Source organism: Chelmon rostratus, chromosome 12 (genome assembly GCF_017976325.1).
Source record: "Chelmon rostratus isolate fCheRos1 chromosome 12, fCheRos1.pri, whole genome shotgun sequence".
NCBI lineage: Eukaryota > Metazoa > Chordata > Actinopteri > Chaetodontiformes > Chaetodontidae > Chelmon > Chelmon rostratus.
The window spans coordinates 20,939,359-20,957,821 of record NC_055669.1 but is presented as its reverse complement, the minus strand read 5'-3'; the positions used below and the strand labels follow the sequence as shown (position 1 = coordinate 20,957,821).

Genomic DNA, 18,463 nt, shown 5'->3' with positions numbered 1-18,463 from the left:
GCAGGTGATTTGCAAAAGTTCCAAATTCTAAGTTGTTCTGTTTCTCTCTTTGCAGTTTCCTGGACAGAATTGACTCCGTAAGACAGAATGACTACACACCAACGGACCAGGTCAGTCCTCCCATTAATGTGCAAACGTCAGAGTTTGTAAATCGCCTCCGTACGTTTGCCAAGCATGAATTTTACTCAATTGGTCATATCCTCATTTCCATGTTTCGCAGGACCTGCTACGCTGCCGAGTGTTAACTTCAGGGATTTTCGAGACGAGGTTCCAAGTAGACAAAGTGAACTTTCAGTAAGTCTTGCTCAACTTTCCCTCGCACATAAACACACAAGAAGTACATACATGCCCCACTGAATGAAGCATCTTCTGTCCCGTCCACATTGGTTCACGCCCAGCTACTTCTCCTAACTCTGACACCCATTCCTGGAAAGGAGACTCCCCAGACGGTTTACCAGTTTCTGTGATTAATTTGTCACCAAACATTATTGAGGAGATACGCTTTTTTAAAACATTTGCCCTCTTCGGTATTGTTGCTATATTTACCTTGGCCTCGTGTTAAGAGCCTGAAATCTCATAAGTCTGCACCTCGTAACAAAACCCCCCAACCACAAGCTGCTCTGCGGCTGGAAGCTGAGGTGGAGAAGAACATCATCTAAATGCCGGAAATGTAAAATTCATCTGCTGCGGTCAACCGGTGTGATTTCTGAGTCAGCTCAGAGTTATTGACCATTGGTTGCAGTTATAAGAGCAGCCAGTTATAAAGTTAGAGTAAATGTTTCGTAACTGCTTTGATGTTGTCAGATGAGATGACCCAGTTCTGCAGTCGCAGACACAACAGACTCATTCTACCATCTGAAACGAGCCTTTGTATTAAATTATATCATCCTGGATGATTGATAGAAAAGCTCTGGGCCATGGCTTCCCTTTGGGTGTGCATTTAACATTATTCAGCTTTGATGACTTCTAAACATCCAGCCAGGGTCACACAGTTTACTGAGTACGTGCAAATATGCTGTACTTGATATTATTTATTCATTAATTGATCCAGAATTGTCCCATTAAGAGCAGGGATTTTGTTTTGCAAAGCCGACCTAAGATCAGGAGCAGACAGAAAATCCTTTGTGAAGAAAAACTAATCTTTATAGGAATAATTGTTCAAATGTAACTGGGGTGTAAATGTTCTGAGGCCGGCCACCTACAGAGCAATATGTACCTATGTACCCACTGGAGATATGAACCCTTTGATTAAAGAGGGCAGCAGCGAGTGTGTTGTCGTGTCTGAGTCTGACCCAGTATTTTGTCTCCTCCATAGCATGTTTGATGTTGGGGGCCAGAGAGATGAAAGGAGAAAATGGATCCAGTGCTTTAACGGTGAGACTTTGAGCCTTTTTGTTCTTGTTCCTCTTCAAGCGGCCACACTGTGCGTCCTCGGCCAACGGTACATTCTCCTCCCATCACATCTTGTCTGTCTTAGAGTATTTTCTGCCAGCTTCAGCATCACTTCACCTGTTATTTTTGGGTTTTTCCTACGCACACGTGTGATGTCAGAGCGCTGTCCTCATGTGGTTCCTCTCTTCTCCTTCTAGACGTCACTGCTATCATCTTCGTGGTGGCCAGCAGCAGCTACAACATGGTAATAAGGGAAGACAATAACACCAACAGGCTACGGGAAGCTCTGGACCTCTTCCGCAGTATTTGGAACAACAGGCGAGTCAGAAACATGAGTGAAGTTTGATCCGAGTGATCCTTTCCTTTCATCCAGAGCTGCATGTCAGATCCAGGAAGACGCTCTCACCTGTCAGTGAAGGCTAATGGAGGTTTATGAACCTAAACTGAACCGGACATACACATTTAATCTCTGATACATCCAATATTTTTGTGCTATTTGTCAAACTTGGTGCTGTTGTCTCTTGGACTTTTAACTTCTGTCCTATGTCCAAATTGAGACACATGCCCTCTGTAGCATCCCAAAACGTGTACATTCAACAGAAAACTTTTTAACACACTTTGGAAATCCTCAATATGTCCAAGAAAAACACATAGCGCTCCGGTTAACCAGCAAGAAGTGAAAATAATACCAGACTGTCCCTTTAAATTCACCAGTTTGATCCTAATTTGAATAGTTCAAAAAAGAAAACGACAAATGTTCCTACCAGAATTCAGTTAACACTCCCCCATGTCATAGAAACTAATCTGATATTTGAAGAATTGGTAGTTCCATGTCTTGACTTTCTGTGATCAAACAGAGTAAAGGGGGTCTAATTGTTTAACTACCAAAAAGGCCAAAAACTGTCCATCAGAAATGTCTAAATATTCTGTGCAAAATAACTCAAGTTTTGTTTATATGCATGAAAAAGCTCGTCTTAATGGTGTTGTTCTTTGTGGATCTGTTTTTCAGATGGTTACGCACTATATCGGTCATATTATTCCTGAACAAGCAGGACATGCTGGCTGAGAAAGTATTAGCTGGAAAATCCAAAATTGAAGACTACTTCCCCGAATACGCTCGCTACACCATACCAAATGAAGGTTCGTGCCCCACTTACATCCCCAAAGTACCGATAGAGCTCCTCATCACGTCAGTCAGTGTTGACTGTGAATCTGTTCTCCTTCCAGCAACTCCTGAACCTGGTGAAGACCCGAGAGTGACGAGAGCTAAGTTCTTCATCCGAGACGAGTTTCTTGTAAGTGTTTCATTGAATGTTTGAAGTGCACTGAAGTTAATGAATGAGCCGTGTCCCGTTAATTCATGACTCAGTATTTTCATGCCCAATACAAACACCTGCTGTGTATTTTATCACAGCAGGTGTAACGTCCTGCCTCTGATCGCAACCTTAACTCAAGGTCCACTTACTAGCTTTTTGTGGAGCTTTCTCACAGCTTTCTCAGTTTCTAGTGAGGATGGTAGAAGGGTAGAATACCAGGAACTTTTGCCAAAATCTGCTCCTGTTTCCTGGGGAAAATACTTCATTTACACATGTATTTGTGTGTCTGTGTGGATACTGAAGAATATAATTTGTACTAAAACAAACACGTAGTCCACTGCAGCAGAATAACAGCAGGTCAGCTTTATGGAGATGGTCAGACGCTCCCATATCACTGTTTGGATGTAAAACTCCTGAAGAGGATTAAATGATTCTGTGTGGTTGGCAGTTTCCACTCCCACATGATTGCACACTTCAGGAAAGAAAATTCAACCCATGTGATCGAACACGTATGAAGGAATAACACCAGAAAATGTAGAGTGAACATAATTTTATATGTTTAATGATCTGCAGTTCTGTTTTTAAAATCAAACTTCATTTATGGAGAGAAATCTGCAGAAAAGCAGTGATGTGTTCCCAGGAAGTAATCATTTCACAGTCACAGGGAAACTTCAGCCCTGCACAGTAGACATCAGAATGGAGGACAGCTAATCGAAATGAGAAAAGCGCGTGAGTAAAACATCGTACAGCAAGATTAAAGGGATAGTTTGGGTTTTTGAAGCAGGGTGGTGTGAGGCACTTATCCATGCACAGTGTACTTCCTGCAGTAGATGGTGGTTAGCATGCCCCCAATTTGGAGAAGCAGAGAGACGTACAAGCACGGAAGCAAAAGAGCAGAAGAAGGCCCACATCTCACTCACAGCCAGTTTAAGCGTCACTGCGATAAGAATATTTTCAGCGCTTCACCGAGCCGTCACACAGCCCTTTCCTCTGACACCACATTTTCTCACCTGTCAACAAAACTCCATGCACTAAGCCAGACCACTGCTGAACGCACTGCTGTACTCAACCATCAGGTAATACAGCGCTAAATACCCACAGATAACTGTAACAGCTTACCAAACAACTAGTAGACCATGCAGTTTCCCCTCTCTTTGTCTCAGCCTGTTCAGTCTCCATTTGCGAAAGTTCTTCTTCTGTAGTCGCTGCCTCCTCCAAAAACCTGCTGAAAGTCTGACCCTGCAGTGTAACGCAGCACAACACAGTTTATGTGTAGAAATACAAAAGTGGTACGTTTGAGAAAATGCAGTGGCAAAAGAAAGGGCAGCAAGGTAAGAATATTCAAAATGTAACGTGTGCTTAAAATGATAGGTGGGCCTTCTTTCAGGTGTTTGAAAGGTGTTGCTGCTGGCCCTGTCCACAGCCGCCCATTGCTCTGTTTCCATCTACTGTAGGTAACACACTGACTATGAATAAGTACCTCAAACAATATATTATAAGATATTTAGAAGTTTTGTGTGTCTTGGTGTGGAAACCACAGATGGTAAATGAGCTTCCTAGCTGAAGTCACACGGCCAGGAAGTGGCCTGCTTTGATACCTAATGTCATACTCTTAAAGGAAGGTCAAAGGTCAGGAACAAGGACAGCAGCACACCTGAAGCGACCCCGACTCATTTTATATTCCGTCCCGCTAACGTGCGTCCCGTCTCTCCCCCTCAGCGGATCAGCACTGCGAGTGGCGACGGCAGACACTACTGCTACCCCCACTTCACCTGCGCCGTGGACACAGAGAACATCCGGCGGGTGTTCAACGACTGCCGGGACATCATCCAGAGAATGCACCTGCGGCAGTACGAACTCTTGTGATGGGAGACCGCCTCCGTCAGCCTTCTGTGTTCTTCTCCACCATTCTGCATCCTTGACGAACCCCTCCTCCTCCTCCCCCTCCTCGCCCCTCACCCCTCCTCCCCCAAAGAAACCCTCAACAACCCCTGACCACCCCTCCTGTCGAGGACTATGAAGTACTACTGAAGTGTGTCAAATCCTCTTCCTCTTCTTGACTTCTTAGCTTTTTGTACTACTTTTTTTTTTCTCTCTGAGACCGATTCATCCCCATTTCACCGACGTGAAAGGAAGGTTGGGGAACAAAGTTGTTGCGTGCCGCTTATTTTTTTTTCTTCTTTTTCTTTTAATCCTTCCTTTTGAATGCCTTGATTTTTGTCATTCCACTAAGCCTTGGGCTACCTCCTTTTTTTTTTGTTTTTTCTTTTTGCCCCTTCTGTTTTTTGGCTTTGACATTGGACCTGTACTGGTGGGTGTGGAAACATAAAACACACCTACAGGACCTCAGTGTAGAGGCAGTGTGTGTGTGTGTGTTAAAGTGTGTGTGTAATGAAGAGAAGGAGGAATGCCATGTGAGCGAGTGTGTGTTTATGTTTGTGTGTCACCTGCCGGTGAAAGCTGGCGTCACCACCACGACCTTTGCCCCGTTTTTTTTTTTCTTTTTTTTTCCCCCCATCACCCCCTCTGACCTGCTTCTCCTCTCCGCGTGGAAGACGATTGGACGGCGACACCGGAGAGCGACAGGAGCGGACGGAGGGGGGCCGAGCGGATGAAGAGATAAATGCACTTTGCATCAGGTTCCTTAATAACTTTTTTTGTTGTTGTTGTTGTTTTTTTTTCTCCAGAGGAAGCATACACACAATGTAGCATCACAATATTTATTACCCTGTCACGATGTTAGCTTGCCGAGCTGCAGGGTGCGCCGAGCAGCCGAGAGACGTGTGGAGCGAAAGATTGAAGTGGGAGGGGGCAGGAAATACGCCGACACGAAGAAGGATTTAAATGAAGGAAAAGGGACTGAGCTCTCTGCACCTTAGCCCTGCTGCCTCCACGGACTCGGACCTGCCTCCTTTTTCCACACAAACCATCCTTTTAGCTTAGAGATACTGATGGGACGGGAGGGTGGGAGGGAGGGTGGGAGGGGAGAGAAAAATGTATTGTTCTTTTTTTTTTCTTTTTTTGGTTTTGTTTTTTGTTAACTTGTACACTGTGCAAGGTTGAATTATCCTGTACAGACTGTAAAATGTAATATTATTTTGTACAACTTAATTGAAAGAAAAACAAATCTACTTGTAGATCTTTGTGCCTTGATTATGGCTGTACCTGTAAATGAGCTCAGATGTAAGTATGTTTTCGACTGCGCTGTACAGCTTGATGTCAATCTCTATCAGCAGCGGAAGACTGCGGGTAGGGGACTTTCTCTGTAGAGTTTAGTTTTTTCTGGTTTATAAAAAAAAAAGGAAATGCTGTTTAGTAAAAAATAAAAAATAGGGAAAAAATCCTAAAAACCTGTATACATTATGCAAATTAACCACTTACCTGCAGTGAAGACCAGATGTTGCAGCGCCATGCCTTTTTTTTTTCTTTCGTTGGTTTTATTTTTCCTCCTTTTATGTTTTTTTTTAATTATTATTATTATTATTATTTTATTTTTTGAATTTCACAGCTTTAAACAAACATTGGAAATCCATTGAAAGTGTCCAAATTGCAACCTGGTGTTGTTTTAATAGGAACCAACGTTTTTTCGATATGAAGTGTGTCTGAGATCTGTACTGATGTGCGTGCCTGTGCGCATGTGTACATAAAACAAACATAGACTCACAGACGCATTGTGTGTGTGTGCGTGTGTGTGCGCGCGTGCGAGGGCGAGTGTGCGTTGTGTGTAAAATTTTATAAATGTATGTACATGTAAATTTATAGGTCTATATAAATATATATGTACAATTATACATGTTTAATTATGTGTGTGCCTAGGTGTACATACCTATGTATGTATACGGTAAATATGTATACATACACACATAGGAAAGCATGTTTAGAATGGAGATGAATAAATGAGAGCGTGCAATATTAGTGATTCTTTGGTCCTTTGGAGCCATACCCAATGGCACAGGCACTATGAATGTGTGAGCAGCACCCAACAAGACAAGCTCTTCTCCTTGTACAAACAGCATCAGCCTTTTCTTCTGCTACAGTACACGTCTATCCCCAAAAGAGAGTGAACTGACTGGAGGTGCAAAAACCTTGTTTGGCCTGGGAGGATGATTAAATGACATTTTTATTTTCTTTAAATAAAGAGGCACATTAGAGGACTTTGCTTTATTTCCATCTTGGTGTCCAGTTGTGTCCAGATTTGTTGCCACGGACGGGGTTTTTTTTTGTTTTTGTTTTTGTTGTTTTGCTTTTTCTTTTCGTTGAGTTTGTTTTGCGGATGCTGCAGTGGAGTTCACGTGAGGGGCCGTGACTAGCGCTGGCTTTGTTTTGGTATAAATAGAAGCCTTTCTCACAGCAGACGTTTTTGACTTGTCATAGCAGGAAAAGCACAGGTGATACTAACAACATCAGCCGTGGCCTCATTCCATTCAGGTGTCCCACTAAGTCGCAGCAGTGAGCCAGCATGAACAACACCAGGACCAGGACCCTTAACCTGAAGCAGCTAAATACAGCTGTGCTTTTCCTACTCTCTGTCTGTGAGAAAGGCTTTTTTCAGCTACCCTGATGTTTGGTTACTCTGATTTGAAAGGCCCCTCACAGGTGTTCTCAGTTTCGGTCTGATTAGACCTCTGCTCAGGTGAAAGGTGCAGAGGATTACTGAGGTCTCTGGACAGTAAAGCTAACCGGGGATTCAGGGAGACGTCAGTCAAAGAGGTCTAATCAAGCAAATCATTTTTAAAAATCCCGTGTGGGTCTAATGTGGTGCGTTCAGGGGCCTTTTCTACAAAGTGAGTAGTTCAATCGTACGTTATGTTAGGTTTCTCCTAATGCAGTGACGTAAGTTTGAAGGTATCCTTGACTGATTTTCCAGATTAAATCCATCCCAGTCACAGAGAGGATTAAGAGTGAGCAATATGGATAAAATTCTGCCGTCATAAATTACATTTTACATAACTCTGTGTCATGATAAAGTACGTTTTCTGAGAAGCAGACAGAATTTAATTTGGTGACGATTTATAAAAATCAATGAATTGTTAAAGCTTCTTCTCACTTCACTTTAAGCACATTTTGCTTTGGGCTGTTGGTCAAACAGCAATTTAAAGACGTCACTTTGGGCTCTGACAGTTTGTCTCAGGCGTTTTCACTTACGCTTTCATGGACTTGATCATTATTATGGGAAAAAAATAACCGAGCGATTAATTGAAAATAAAAACAATGGCCAGTCGCAGCCTTATTCTCGAAAAATCCACGCATTTAAAAAGCTGACAGATCAAGGTGATGCAAAATCCAATAATCGGTCTTATTGATTTGCGATTCTTAGACAGTTGACAGTTTACATCCAACCCTAAAGGTATGAATAGAAGCAGATGAATACAAGAGGGATTTTTAAACTTATCAACTGTATCTCAGGAAGATAATTTAATATTTTGTCCTTATTTCACTACTTTATTTGAGATGATTTTGCATTCATCACATTCATTTCTTTTAATTACCGTGATGTTGTGTCCATCTGCTGCCACTTCCTGGGGTTTTTGAAAAGTCGGGTGTCGACTTAAACATCTCGTGACATTTAGCATTTCATCCATAGACTGATATCACCCTGAGACAGTGCACAACAATCTCAAGTTTACACCATAACTCTCTAAAACAGACCTTAAGATCCCGATTTATTCACGTTCAGTTCATCAGAAACGTTTTGACAAATTGGCAAAAAACCCTCACAAACATTTGGCACAGAATGTCAGCAATAAGTATATTCACATATGCATCATAAAAACGAGAAACCCCGGATGGATTATCGGACATCAACGACAGAAACAAACAGCGTTCAGAGTGCGAGATGAGCAGCGTGTTTACATCAGGTCACAGTTAACATCAGAGTGAAGAGACATAAACCACCATCTGACTTCACCACCTTAAATCAGACCAGCGACAGTTAGTATTTACATATGTACTTGGTTGAGTTGTCTTGCCACGTGTGTGCACGTTCTAATATTCCGTGAGGTTACTTTAATGTGATTGAAAACTTCAATCAGCTCCAGCTGTTCCCCAATCAAGGTAAAACGAACACCAGTGATGATTTGTGAGACAGTTTGGCCCAAGTGTGCCGTGCCGTCACAGGGTACGACCACGTCATCATCAGCAGTGACAAAGTCCTTTAAAGACATTTAAAATATATACTGTGTCCGTCACAGCGCCGCAAAACATTTGGACAAACAAATCGAGGTTGTATGAACAGATTTTTTGACCCGTTCGGAAGAGGAACGTCACATTTGCAAGTCCTCGCGTCAGGTATTTCCCACCTCCGTTGCTCAGCCCCGGGCGACGAGGTGCACTCTGGGCAACGTGGTTCACAGCGACTTGTGCTTCCCCAGCAGGCAGAGGCTGAGGCACTGCAGCAGGCCTTTCATCCACATGCAGTGAGCCAGGAACAGCAGCAGCAGGCAGGCGCCGGCCGAGCAGTACACGCCGATCACCGTGCTCTCCTCCGGCAGGAAGCACTTGGACAGAGTGTAGCTGCCGGGTGACACCGACGCCTGAGAGGAGAGGGGCGCGAGGAGGGGAGAAAACAGGAGAATAAATGGCTCAGAGGCGATGATGAGCGTTAATATAGGCAGAGAGGGCCCTCGGCCACCAGGGGGCCTCCAAAAATAGAATATGTGAACTCGCCGCATATTTTTATACACCCTCAAGCCCAAGACAACTGGGTAAACTCTGCTGACGATGGTCATGTGATATGGTCAAAAGCTCCAGAACGTTGTTCGCCATCACTTGCTGACATCATGTCTTAGTGACCCACTTTGGAGCGGCACTCTGCGGCGGATGCTGTCGCTGTTACTCACCAGAATGAAGCTGGGGTTGTTCCTGTTCCTCCAGCTGAAGGACGGCACGCTGATTTCTGGGTACTTGTTGTCATGGAGAACCTCACATCCGCTGTGGGTGTGTCCGCTGAGGATGAGGCGGGGCTTAAACCACTGCAGCAGCTGAGGACAGAAAACCCACATGTACCTCACAAACCGGTTGCTGCTCGCTTACATCATCACCATCATCATCATCATCATCATCTGCTCTTTCTATACGGGGCCATTTCTGACAGCAGACAGTTGGACTGTATTCTAATTGGATGAGACCGCTTCAGAAGAGATCTGTGAAAAAAATAAAAACCCAGCAGAGGCGGCGTGATTATACTGCGGAGTACTCACCCTCTGTGAGGCCTCCTTCGACAACACATCATACTTCTCTCTGAACAGCAGGTGTCGCTCTTTAGGCGGTGCAGCATCCAGTCCTGTGCAGCCGGCATCGCTCACTCTGTACAGAGGATAGTGCTGGAAAACAGGGAAGACGTGGCTGTTTTTAGCATTTTTGCTCTTAAATGATGTTGCAGTTCTGAAACTCAAATAAAAGAAATTAAAGAAACATTTATGTGCAGCAAAGCTCCTGAGACAGTCCAAACATTGTGCTACGACAACAAACGTGCAGCCAGGAAACTGTTGATTCACTGGATCACGTCTGCTAAAACAACTAATCAAATCACAAATTAGTCAGTCTGAAAATTAATCGTCAACAGTCAATCTGAGAGCTGAGCAACTGTTTTCAGTCATTTGTCAAGGAAAAATACAGAATGTTTGCTGGTTCAAGCTTCTCAAATGTGAGGACTGTTGTCTGGTTTATTTGACTCTAAACTGTATAGCTTTGGGGTTCTTTGACTGCTGGTTGAACAAAATTAGTTATTTGATGTTACTTTGGTCCCTCTGAGCTTGTCTTCATGGGTGATTTTCACAATATTCTGACATATTAGAATCATTCGAAAGAATCGACAGATTAATCAACAAAGAAAATGGAACTGGCCAATTGTTCATTAAGAAAACTGTGAGAATTCTCCCACCATAAGAGGGTCTCCAGTTGATTTTTCTTTTTCTATTTTAGATAAATCTGTTAATTGACAGGTGTAACTGTCAGACTGTCAGGGGTTTCTGCAGCTCAGGTGGTGCAGCGGGTTGGTCAGTTGTAGGACTGGCGGTTCAGTCCGAGGCCTCTTCCTGGGAACATCTAAGTCGCTTTGGACAAAATCAGCCAACTGATGGTTCTACAGACACCCCAAAGAGATCTGACGTTTTAGTAATATAACTGCATTTTGTATGGGACGGCTACCGATGATTATCTTAATCTCTTGATTATTTGATTGAATTTGATTGCTTGGTCTGTAAAAATTGTAAAAAATAATGAGAAACGGCGTCACAATTACTCAGAGACACCTTCATAATGTTTGTTCTTTTCAACCAACAGTCAGAATTAAAGAATATTCAAAATAAATTCACATTTTTACGAGAATGAAAAGGAAAAGCAGCAAATCATCTGTCTGAGAGGCTGCAACCATGAAATGTTTTTGCATGACAAATCACTTGAAGATGATTAAAACAGCTGACACATCATTGTCAATCAACTAATTAACTAATCGAATAGTCATTTCAGCTGTACTTGTAGATTTTCACACGTTTTGTGGGTAATAGTAACCAGTATATCAAGCTGTCAGATACAAAAGTGCAATATTTCCCTCTGAAATGTAGTGGAGTGGAAGTAGAAAGTACCTCAGAGTTGTACTTAAGTACAGTGCTTGAGTAAATGTACTTATTTACATTCAACAACTGGGCTTCAGCTGTGTGAACTAAATGTAGTGGTTATTTCTACCAATGAAATTCCCTGGTTGGCTTCAAGTTTTCACTCAGAGGACACTCGCAGTTTACCTGCAGCATGATGGGAGGTGTGGGAGGGTACACCTGCGAGCCCTCGCAGCTGTCCGTCACTCCGCCGCCGGCCTGCGAGTTCTGCAGAAAAGACAGCATCAGCTGACATTTTTATCTCTCTCTTGCACCACTTTTAACGTGCTTTCAGAAAACAGAACACCTGCTCAGGTGCGACTGAGCTATGGAAGTGAGTGTTTTTTTTCCCCTTCTTCCTCACTCGACTTGAGTCTTTCACACTTCACGAGCACCGGCAGCAGCAGAGTGCGTTCAAGGTGCTGACAGTGTGAAGGTGAGCTACTGACTTCCAGAGACTTCCCCCCACCTGAAGAGAACAGTTGAGGTCTCTGGAGAGCTTGATCAGCTCCTTCTCCACCGACTGGCAGATGGGGCAGCCGTCGCCGTGCAGGGCCACGCTGTTCACCAGCAGAAAACTGAGGAGAGAGAGGAAGAGCTGCGTAAATACCCCTGGGCGAAAAGCAAAGCTGCACAGGTAAGTGTGGTCAGGTGTGACCTCTTCTACATAAAGACCACACCCTCCAGTGGTGTAGCATTGGACAGCAGTGCAACGCTACATCACTGCAGCTCAAAATGCGCCACAGGATCACCCTGCACGTTTTCACAGTGCAGCTGCAGGAAGCAAATCAAGCCTTAATTTACTGGACTTTTTCAATAAAAGCATTTATGGACAGTTTTGTGAATATACACACCTTTACAGCTAAATGTTCATTATAAATATACAGTTTTATAATAAATATCTGGTTCTTGCAGCTTTCCTCGTGGGTTAAATGTGTGTAATGAAGGCGGAATAATAATTATGACCAAAAATACAGTAAATTAACAAAAGCACAAAAACTAAAAACATTATTATTATATTTCTTATCACTTTTCTTATAATCTCACTTGAAAACTCTCCATCATATCAAATGATTTCTGTCTATATCGGAGTCCTCAAGCCTCATGTTTTTGAATAATAGAATATTATTGAATAATAAAAAATATATATATATATATAAAAACACCCATTTTTCAAAATGCATGTCTCTGGGTCTTGAACCAAAAACAACTGTGCCAGATAGAAAATATCAAACTTTGCTTTTAGCTGATCTTCGTTGTGGAAGCAGAATGAAGTATCACGACTGCTTTGGCAGATTTCCAGATAATCAGGACTCGCTGACAAACTCTCAGGACTTTCAGGACTCAGTAACAAACAGAAATGACGTGATAACGGGGGGGTGTTTGCAGTGTTTGCTGTATGTGGGTGTGCGCTGGTGTCAAATACAGCACCCAGTGTGAAAATAGACTTCTTTAATTGTGCTTATTTGCAGATATTTAAGATCTCTGGACCAGTTCAGTGCATCATCTTGTTGGTTCTTTTTTGGCACAGACTGACTCAGAGGATTAAGCCCGTGACCTTCCAGCCCGCTGAGCCACATTCCTGCAGCTGCGTCGCAGGTTGTGTGTGCCATCACTCACTTGACTCCCTTCTTGGTGACGATCCTGGTGGAGGAGGCGTTGAAGACCTTCTCAAAGCGCTGCAGCTTGAACCAGTCCATCCTGCAGGGAGACACAAGACGCTCGTCACACGGCAACGAAAACCTGCTGCTCGGTCTGCCACGTCTGTCTGTCTGTCACACGCCGTTACATAAGAGCTCGCTTCCTGCTGCACGAGTCGAATCAAAGCGCGCACGAGCCGCTGCGTGAGCCCACATTTCTGAATCACAGGCATCAAATGCTAAACTGTGGGATGGTTTCATGCATCTCGTTGTGTTGGCTTTCGCTGCTGCTTCCCCTGAGAAATTAAGAGCAGTTTCCAACAAAGGCCGTAGCATGCAGGGGGGGGGGGGCGGACACGATAAACCCAACATCTCCGCAAGACAAAGCAGTTCAAAGGCAGAGGCTCACAAATTACATTAGGTTTAATCAAGAGCTCTTTGAAAAGGAAGCGTACGAGCTTTCCACGGTGTGTTTCATTACGTTATATTGTCAGAGTGCTTCTTTCAGGTTTGGAGCCTCTTTCTTACAGATCTGTTTCTGTGTCTTCCTCAGTTTAACTCAGATTTCCAAGGTCAAGCTCCACACACAGTCGATGCAAATTGGCCAAAAAATGTGTTGTTTAATTGCTTAAACTGTAATAAATTATGCGAGGGACACGAAATGATGTGTTCAGGACTCCAAACACAAAGTTTAAGACGTCTTGACTCAAGACTTCAAAGCCAAGACTTGGGGCTTACGCGTGAGTTGCTAAACATTGACTTTGTCTTTGCTTAAGTAGAAAAGATGTCAAAATTAGCATTCCAAAACTGTTTTTATGTCATTTCAGAACATAAATTCCTCCGGTCTTTTAAGCATAAAGGTGGCTTTCACATACACTTTTCATACTCTTGAGAAATACCAAAAAAGACCCAACAAGGCTCTGTCTGTCGGCCTCAAGCCCACTAGTTCCTACTAAAGACATAAATCCCTCAATTTGGGTCATATATATATACTTAAATTTATTTAAAAAAGGCTAATTAATTTCCTTAAACAGCTGGGCACTGTAGGTTTTCACAAACCTTGCTCAAATAGGAGCAATAGTGCGTTTGCTGAGGACTATTTTCAACAGCGGATTAATACACATTTGGAGCTCCAGTGAGGATTTACAGCAGCAGGAGGGCGTGTGACACTGTAGAAAAACTACAGTGTCGGAGTTCATCGTCTTTTGTCTGCCCCAAATTCCTAAAAACAAAACATCAGACGTGACGTCCTCGCAGCCACCTCACGCCCTGAATGCTCTGACTGGTCCAACACGTGAACACAACATGCATCAAGTTTCTCTCAGCTGGCTCACTGTCAAATCGTTCCTCGCAGGTTATTCAATGTGGACAAAGTCCTTTCATTCCGACTGTTCGTGGCTCTGCAGTTAAACATTAAGAGGGAGAAGCACCAAGTGACAAAAGGTGAACTCAAAGTGCTCGTGCTCAGCACGAACCCCTCCCTGAACTCGTTATCAGAAGTTCCCGATCAGGCTGACTAAAGGTTGGCCAGTAAAAACAACGAGGCCGTAAATCTCGCCCTTACTCGTAGTGGAATCCGATGTCGTGATTTCCGACCAGCACGACCAGTTCTGTGTCAGTGGAGTGTCTGAACATCCTGTGGAAGCGGCGCACGTCATCCTCCCAGTGCTGCAACACAAAGAGCAACACAAACACAGGCTGAAGCAGGTTTCGGTGCGGGTCTTTAATAAGACGCGGCTCCCCTGGGACGCTCATGAGAGGTAATGGGATCTCTGAGGGTCGCCAGCGGCCCCCATGGGTGGCTGAGCCGGGCTGCTTTGATTCAGACTCCAGATTCAATTTTGCACCTGCGGAGGCCGAGGCCGCACACGAGACCTTTAATTACGTCCGTGCTGCGTGTTTACACGATGTGTTTCAGGCTGACGGGTCTGTAAACGACTCCTCCACGCTACTTTTAATTAGCGCTGGAACAGTTCATCGACCGGCAGAAGATTCATGTACAGTCGTTTTAGTTATCGATTCGTCTTTGAGAAATAATAAACATTTGCTGGTTTTCTGTTCTGAACTGTGCAGATTTGCTTCTTTTCCATGTTTTTATAGTGTTTCACATTTATAGTTAAAACAATGAATCAACAAATAGAACAGTCATTAGTTGCGGCCCTTCTTTTAATTTGACTTCTCTTTCTGTAAATTCAAAGCTTTGAATGCTGCAAGAGGAAGCCTGAAACATGAGTCAATCAACTACAATTGAAGTATTTGCTCATAAAACGTGAAAATCAGCTGCTTTTCGGTGTTTTAAATCATTTTAAACAAGATTTTGGGGTTTTGGACAATTTGTTCAAACAGAACAATCAACTTGAAGATGTAACTTTGGGCTCTGGGAGCTCGTTTCTAATCATTTTACGATGTGTGGACCACATGGTTACTCAATGAATCGATTAAATAATTGACAGTTTCATCAAAAAATTGAAATAATTGTTATTTAGAGCACTATATTAGACAAAACAAGCAATGTCAAGATGTCATCTTGGGTTTTGGTAACTTTTGACAGACACCCCTCACTGTTTTCTGACATGTAAACCAAAAATAAACCAATTAGCCAAGAAAATCTTTGACAGGTTGATCCTGAAGGTTCACAATCTCCGGTCTCGGCTCCTCTTTCACTGTTTCTCCTTCTGCCAATTCAAAGATTTGAGTCCTTCCTCTTGGTAAAACTCAGCTGAATACAAATTGCAGAAGAGATACCGACCAAGTGTGAAAAAGAATGAGGAAGCTGACGGGGGAACATGGCAGATTAGTGGAGATTTTACAGTCTGCAAGCTCTGTTTCCGTTTTTAATGAGGCTGTGCTCGGCGCTGCACTTGCTCAACACTTCCTCTCTCTTCTATCTGACTTGATGGATCCCATTTGACAATCTGGTAATAGATGTGTGAGGATTCCCGGGGGGATTTTTTTTCTCCCCCTCAAGCAGGATGGATGTGGCACGGGAGGCTGAGAGGATGCAGGCTGCAGCTGCTGCTGTTGTTGGTGCTGTTTTTCCTCAAAACCTGCAGCCTCTCGGGCCCGGATGGTACAAAATGATGGTGATGACCGGCCGGCCTCTGCTCTGCATCCACATTCTGCTCTCTCACAAGCACCACCACCATCATAATCATCAAAAGCACTGTGTGTTTGCAGACAAAGCAAGAAGGGGGGAATGAAGCTCTACGTTACCTTCTGCGAGCTCAACTTGCCTTCGTCGAAGATATCCCCGAGAATAAACACTATTTCGGGCCTGAGCAGCCAGAGAGCGGTCTGGAAAGCTCTCTCCATCTGCCATTCCCTGCGCGTTTGGAGACAAGTGAGCGTTATTTGTTGTGTTTTTTTTGTTTGTTTTTTTTGTTTACAATCGCTCCTGCAGAGATGGGAGCGCAGACGGACGCAGAGAGGAACAGTGATGGATTGCTTCAGAATGGAAAATGACATTACCTCCTCAGCTTGTCGAACCAGTGTCCCCCGACGGCTCCGAGGAGGTGGGTGTCCGACAGCACCATGGCGCGGACCGCGGAGTCCATCGGCCGGCCGTCGATGCCCTCTCCGCCCCGGGCATGGCTGATCTTCGGCCAGGCGCACTTGAGGATGGTGGGGAAGTAAATGAGATACTCGCAGAAGAAGAAGGCGCCGCCGACCACGAGAATCAGCAGCGCGGCGACCATCCATTTGACGCTGAACCTCGGCATGTCTTTGTTATTTTTCGTTTGGGATGCCCTGAACTGGCGCACTGGCGGTGATGGAGCGGTCCATGAGGCATCTTCCCCTCTTCCAGACCCCGCTGCTCAGGTCTCCAGCCGTGTGATGCTCATGGCAAGTAGCTGCGAAGACGCGCCGGATGAACAAAGCGAGGAGCTGCGCGTCGAGCGCCGGAGGTTCACGGTGTGAGATGAAAAGTTAAAAACGTCCTCTGCTCGAGAAGAGAGCAGCAGCTTGCCGCTGTCCGCCGATCACAGCGCCTCTCCGCTCAAGAGCGTCAAGCTGCAGACATTTCCGGTGGTCCGCTTTCAAAATAAAACCAGTCAACACAATCTATCACAATAAGGCTGAAAGCTGACTTCTCTTTGTACCTTTACTAAAATGCTTAACAACTTCACAAAACAAAACAAGATAAATGAACGTGCACCAGCACACCGAGGCAGCCATCTCCATCTCCGTCATAAATGCTTTACATTTACTTGACAGATGCTGACTTTGGTGATGAAGACGCACAGAACATGAGTAATCATCATTTGTATATAAGCTAGTATATATTCATAAATAACTCAAAAGTAACTACAATTGTAAAAACAAATGTAATGGAGTACAGAGTGCAGTAATACAGTACTCGAGTAAACATACTAAGTTACCCTGGATCTTATAGAGGAGAAATGTGTCTATGTGGCCTGTCAAACGCTGACAAACATGAAAAAAACATTTACACTCAAGTAAATACATTTTACTTGAGTGTTAAAATACATATTTATTTATTCTTAATCGAAACTTTTTTTGTTTCACTCACGACGTCGCACATTATTCTTTTTCAAACGATGCAAATTTAGCTCAACTAACTAACTTCCGGTGCTTTTCCAGCTAACACCTGCTGGCTTGACTTGTGAATGTGTGTGTGTGTGTGTGTGTGTGTGTGTGTGTGTGTGTGTGTGTGTGTGTGTGTGTGTGTGTGCGCGCGCGCGCGCGGGGGGGGGGGGGCTTAGGGGGATGGGGGGGGTGTTAAAACACTTGAACTAAAAGTCGTTAAATATTTAGATGTTGGTCTGTCTGTAAACTATGAAATCAGTGATCAGTGATGAGGAAGCCTGGCCTCTGTCCGCGCTGACAGATGGAACCGAGCCAACAGCGACGGGACAAACGAGATGAAGTGATTTAAAGATAAATCTAATCAGCAGGAGACCGCCCCTGGGTGCAGCTCTGCAACTGGAACCAGCGAGGACTTTGATTCACATAGCAAACAGCTCTAACAAAAACTTTGGCTCTGGTGTGGCAGCTGCTGAACCAGTTGTGCATGTTCTGGTCTCACACAAAGAAAGAGACTGAAAACACCCCTTCACCCCTGACCTGTCTTCACCCACAACCGAAAGCGTCTGTTCCAGCAGCAGCAGTAGCAGCAGCAGCAGCAACATCTGACCTTTGCAGAATGAGGAAGCTGCAGCAGTGAAAAGTAGAGCACTGCAACAGCAGCAGAGGGGAACCCATGCATGGCCGTGCGAGTAAAGGGAACAGCCGTTCAGACCTTTTTCTGATCAGGAGGGAACATTTTTGTGTCTTGAAACCCAAAAGGGCGGAGGCCCAAAAACTCAGCTCACCCTCCAGATGTGCAGTCTAGCCCACTCACACACCGCCTCTGAGGACATGAAGAGTGTCCGCCTTACAGTGTGAACCGCCCTTCAAAATGCATGAGCAAGCTTTAAAACCCTGAAAGCTGTTGACAAAGCTGCCCAGTTTCACCAATACCAACGAGAGCACACAGACAAGTAGACCTTCTCATGCAGAG

General features: G+C 44.2%; 2 protein-coding genes across 4 annotated transcripts in view; one reads left to right on the top strand and one right to left on the bottom strand.

Moving 5' to 3' along the window:
- The window catches only part of LOC121614438 (guanine nucleotide-binding protein G(olf) subunit alpha), a 44,158-nt gene extending 38,503 nt beyond the window's left edge, over positions 1-5,655 (top strand). For 2 of the 3 annotated variants that reach the window (XM_041948302.1, XM_041948304.1), the window contains exons 6-12: positions 56-110; positions 221-294; positions 1,316-1,374; positions 1,590-1,710; positions 2,402-2,532; positions 2,620-2,687; positions 4,428-5,655. In XM_041948302.1, the coding sequence (XP_041804236.1) occupies positions 56-110; positions 221-294; positions 1,316-1,374; positions 1,590-1,710; positions 2,402-2,532; positions 2,620-2,687; positions 4,428-4,574 (655 nt within the window). In that variant the 3' untranslated portion in view covers positions 4,575-5,655. Of the gene's footprint in view, positions 1-55; positions 111-220; positions 295-1,315; positions 1,375-1,589; positions 1,711-2,401; positions 2,688-4,427 lie in introns of all 3 variants that reach the window. The other variant, XM_041948303.1, reaches the window with a different exon arrangement.
- A 2,700-nt stretch (positions 5,656-8,355) lies between these two features.
- Positions 8,356-16,945, bottom strand: mppe1 (metallophosphoesterase 1). The gene is made up of 9 exons (XM_041948305.1): positions 16,411-16,945; positions 16,156-16,264; positions 14,507-14,610; positions 12,923-13,003; positions 11,772-11,880; positions 11,450-11,530; positions 9,908-10,030; positions 9,548-9,688; positions 8,356-9,241 (listed from the first exon to the last, which is right to left on the bottom strand). Exons 1-9 carry the CDS (start codon positions 16,659-16,661, stop codon positions 9,056-9,058), a joined length of 1,185 nt encoding a protein of 394 aa, XP_041804239.1. The 5' UTR covers positions 16,662-16,945; the 3' UTR covers positions 8,356-9,055.
- Between the last annotated feature and the right edge of the window lie 1,518 nt (positions 16,946-18,463).

What these genes read in the sequence shown, in the direction of transcription:
- mppe1 (XM_041948305.1), bottom strand. Translation starts at nt 16,661, where the DNA reads ATGCCGAGGTTCAGCGTCAAATGGATGGTCGCCGCGCTGCTGATTCTC. An exon ending in ACCTCAACTGTTCTCTTCAG is followed by an intron (nt 11,531 to 11,771) that starts GTGGGGGGAAGT and finishes TCTTTTCTGCAG; the next exon opens with AACTCGCAGGCCGGCGGCGG. An exon ending in CGAAGGAGGCCTCACAGAGG is followed by an intron (nt 9,689 to 9,907) that starts GTGAGTACTCCG and finishes TTCTGTCCTCAG; the next exon opens with CTGCTGCAGTGGTTTAAGCC.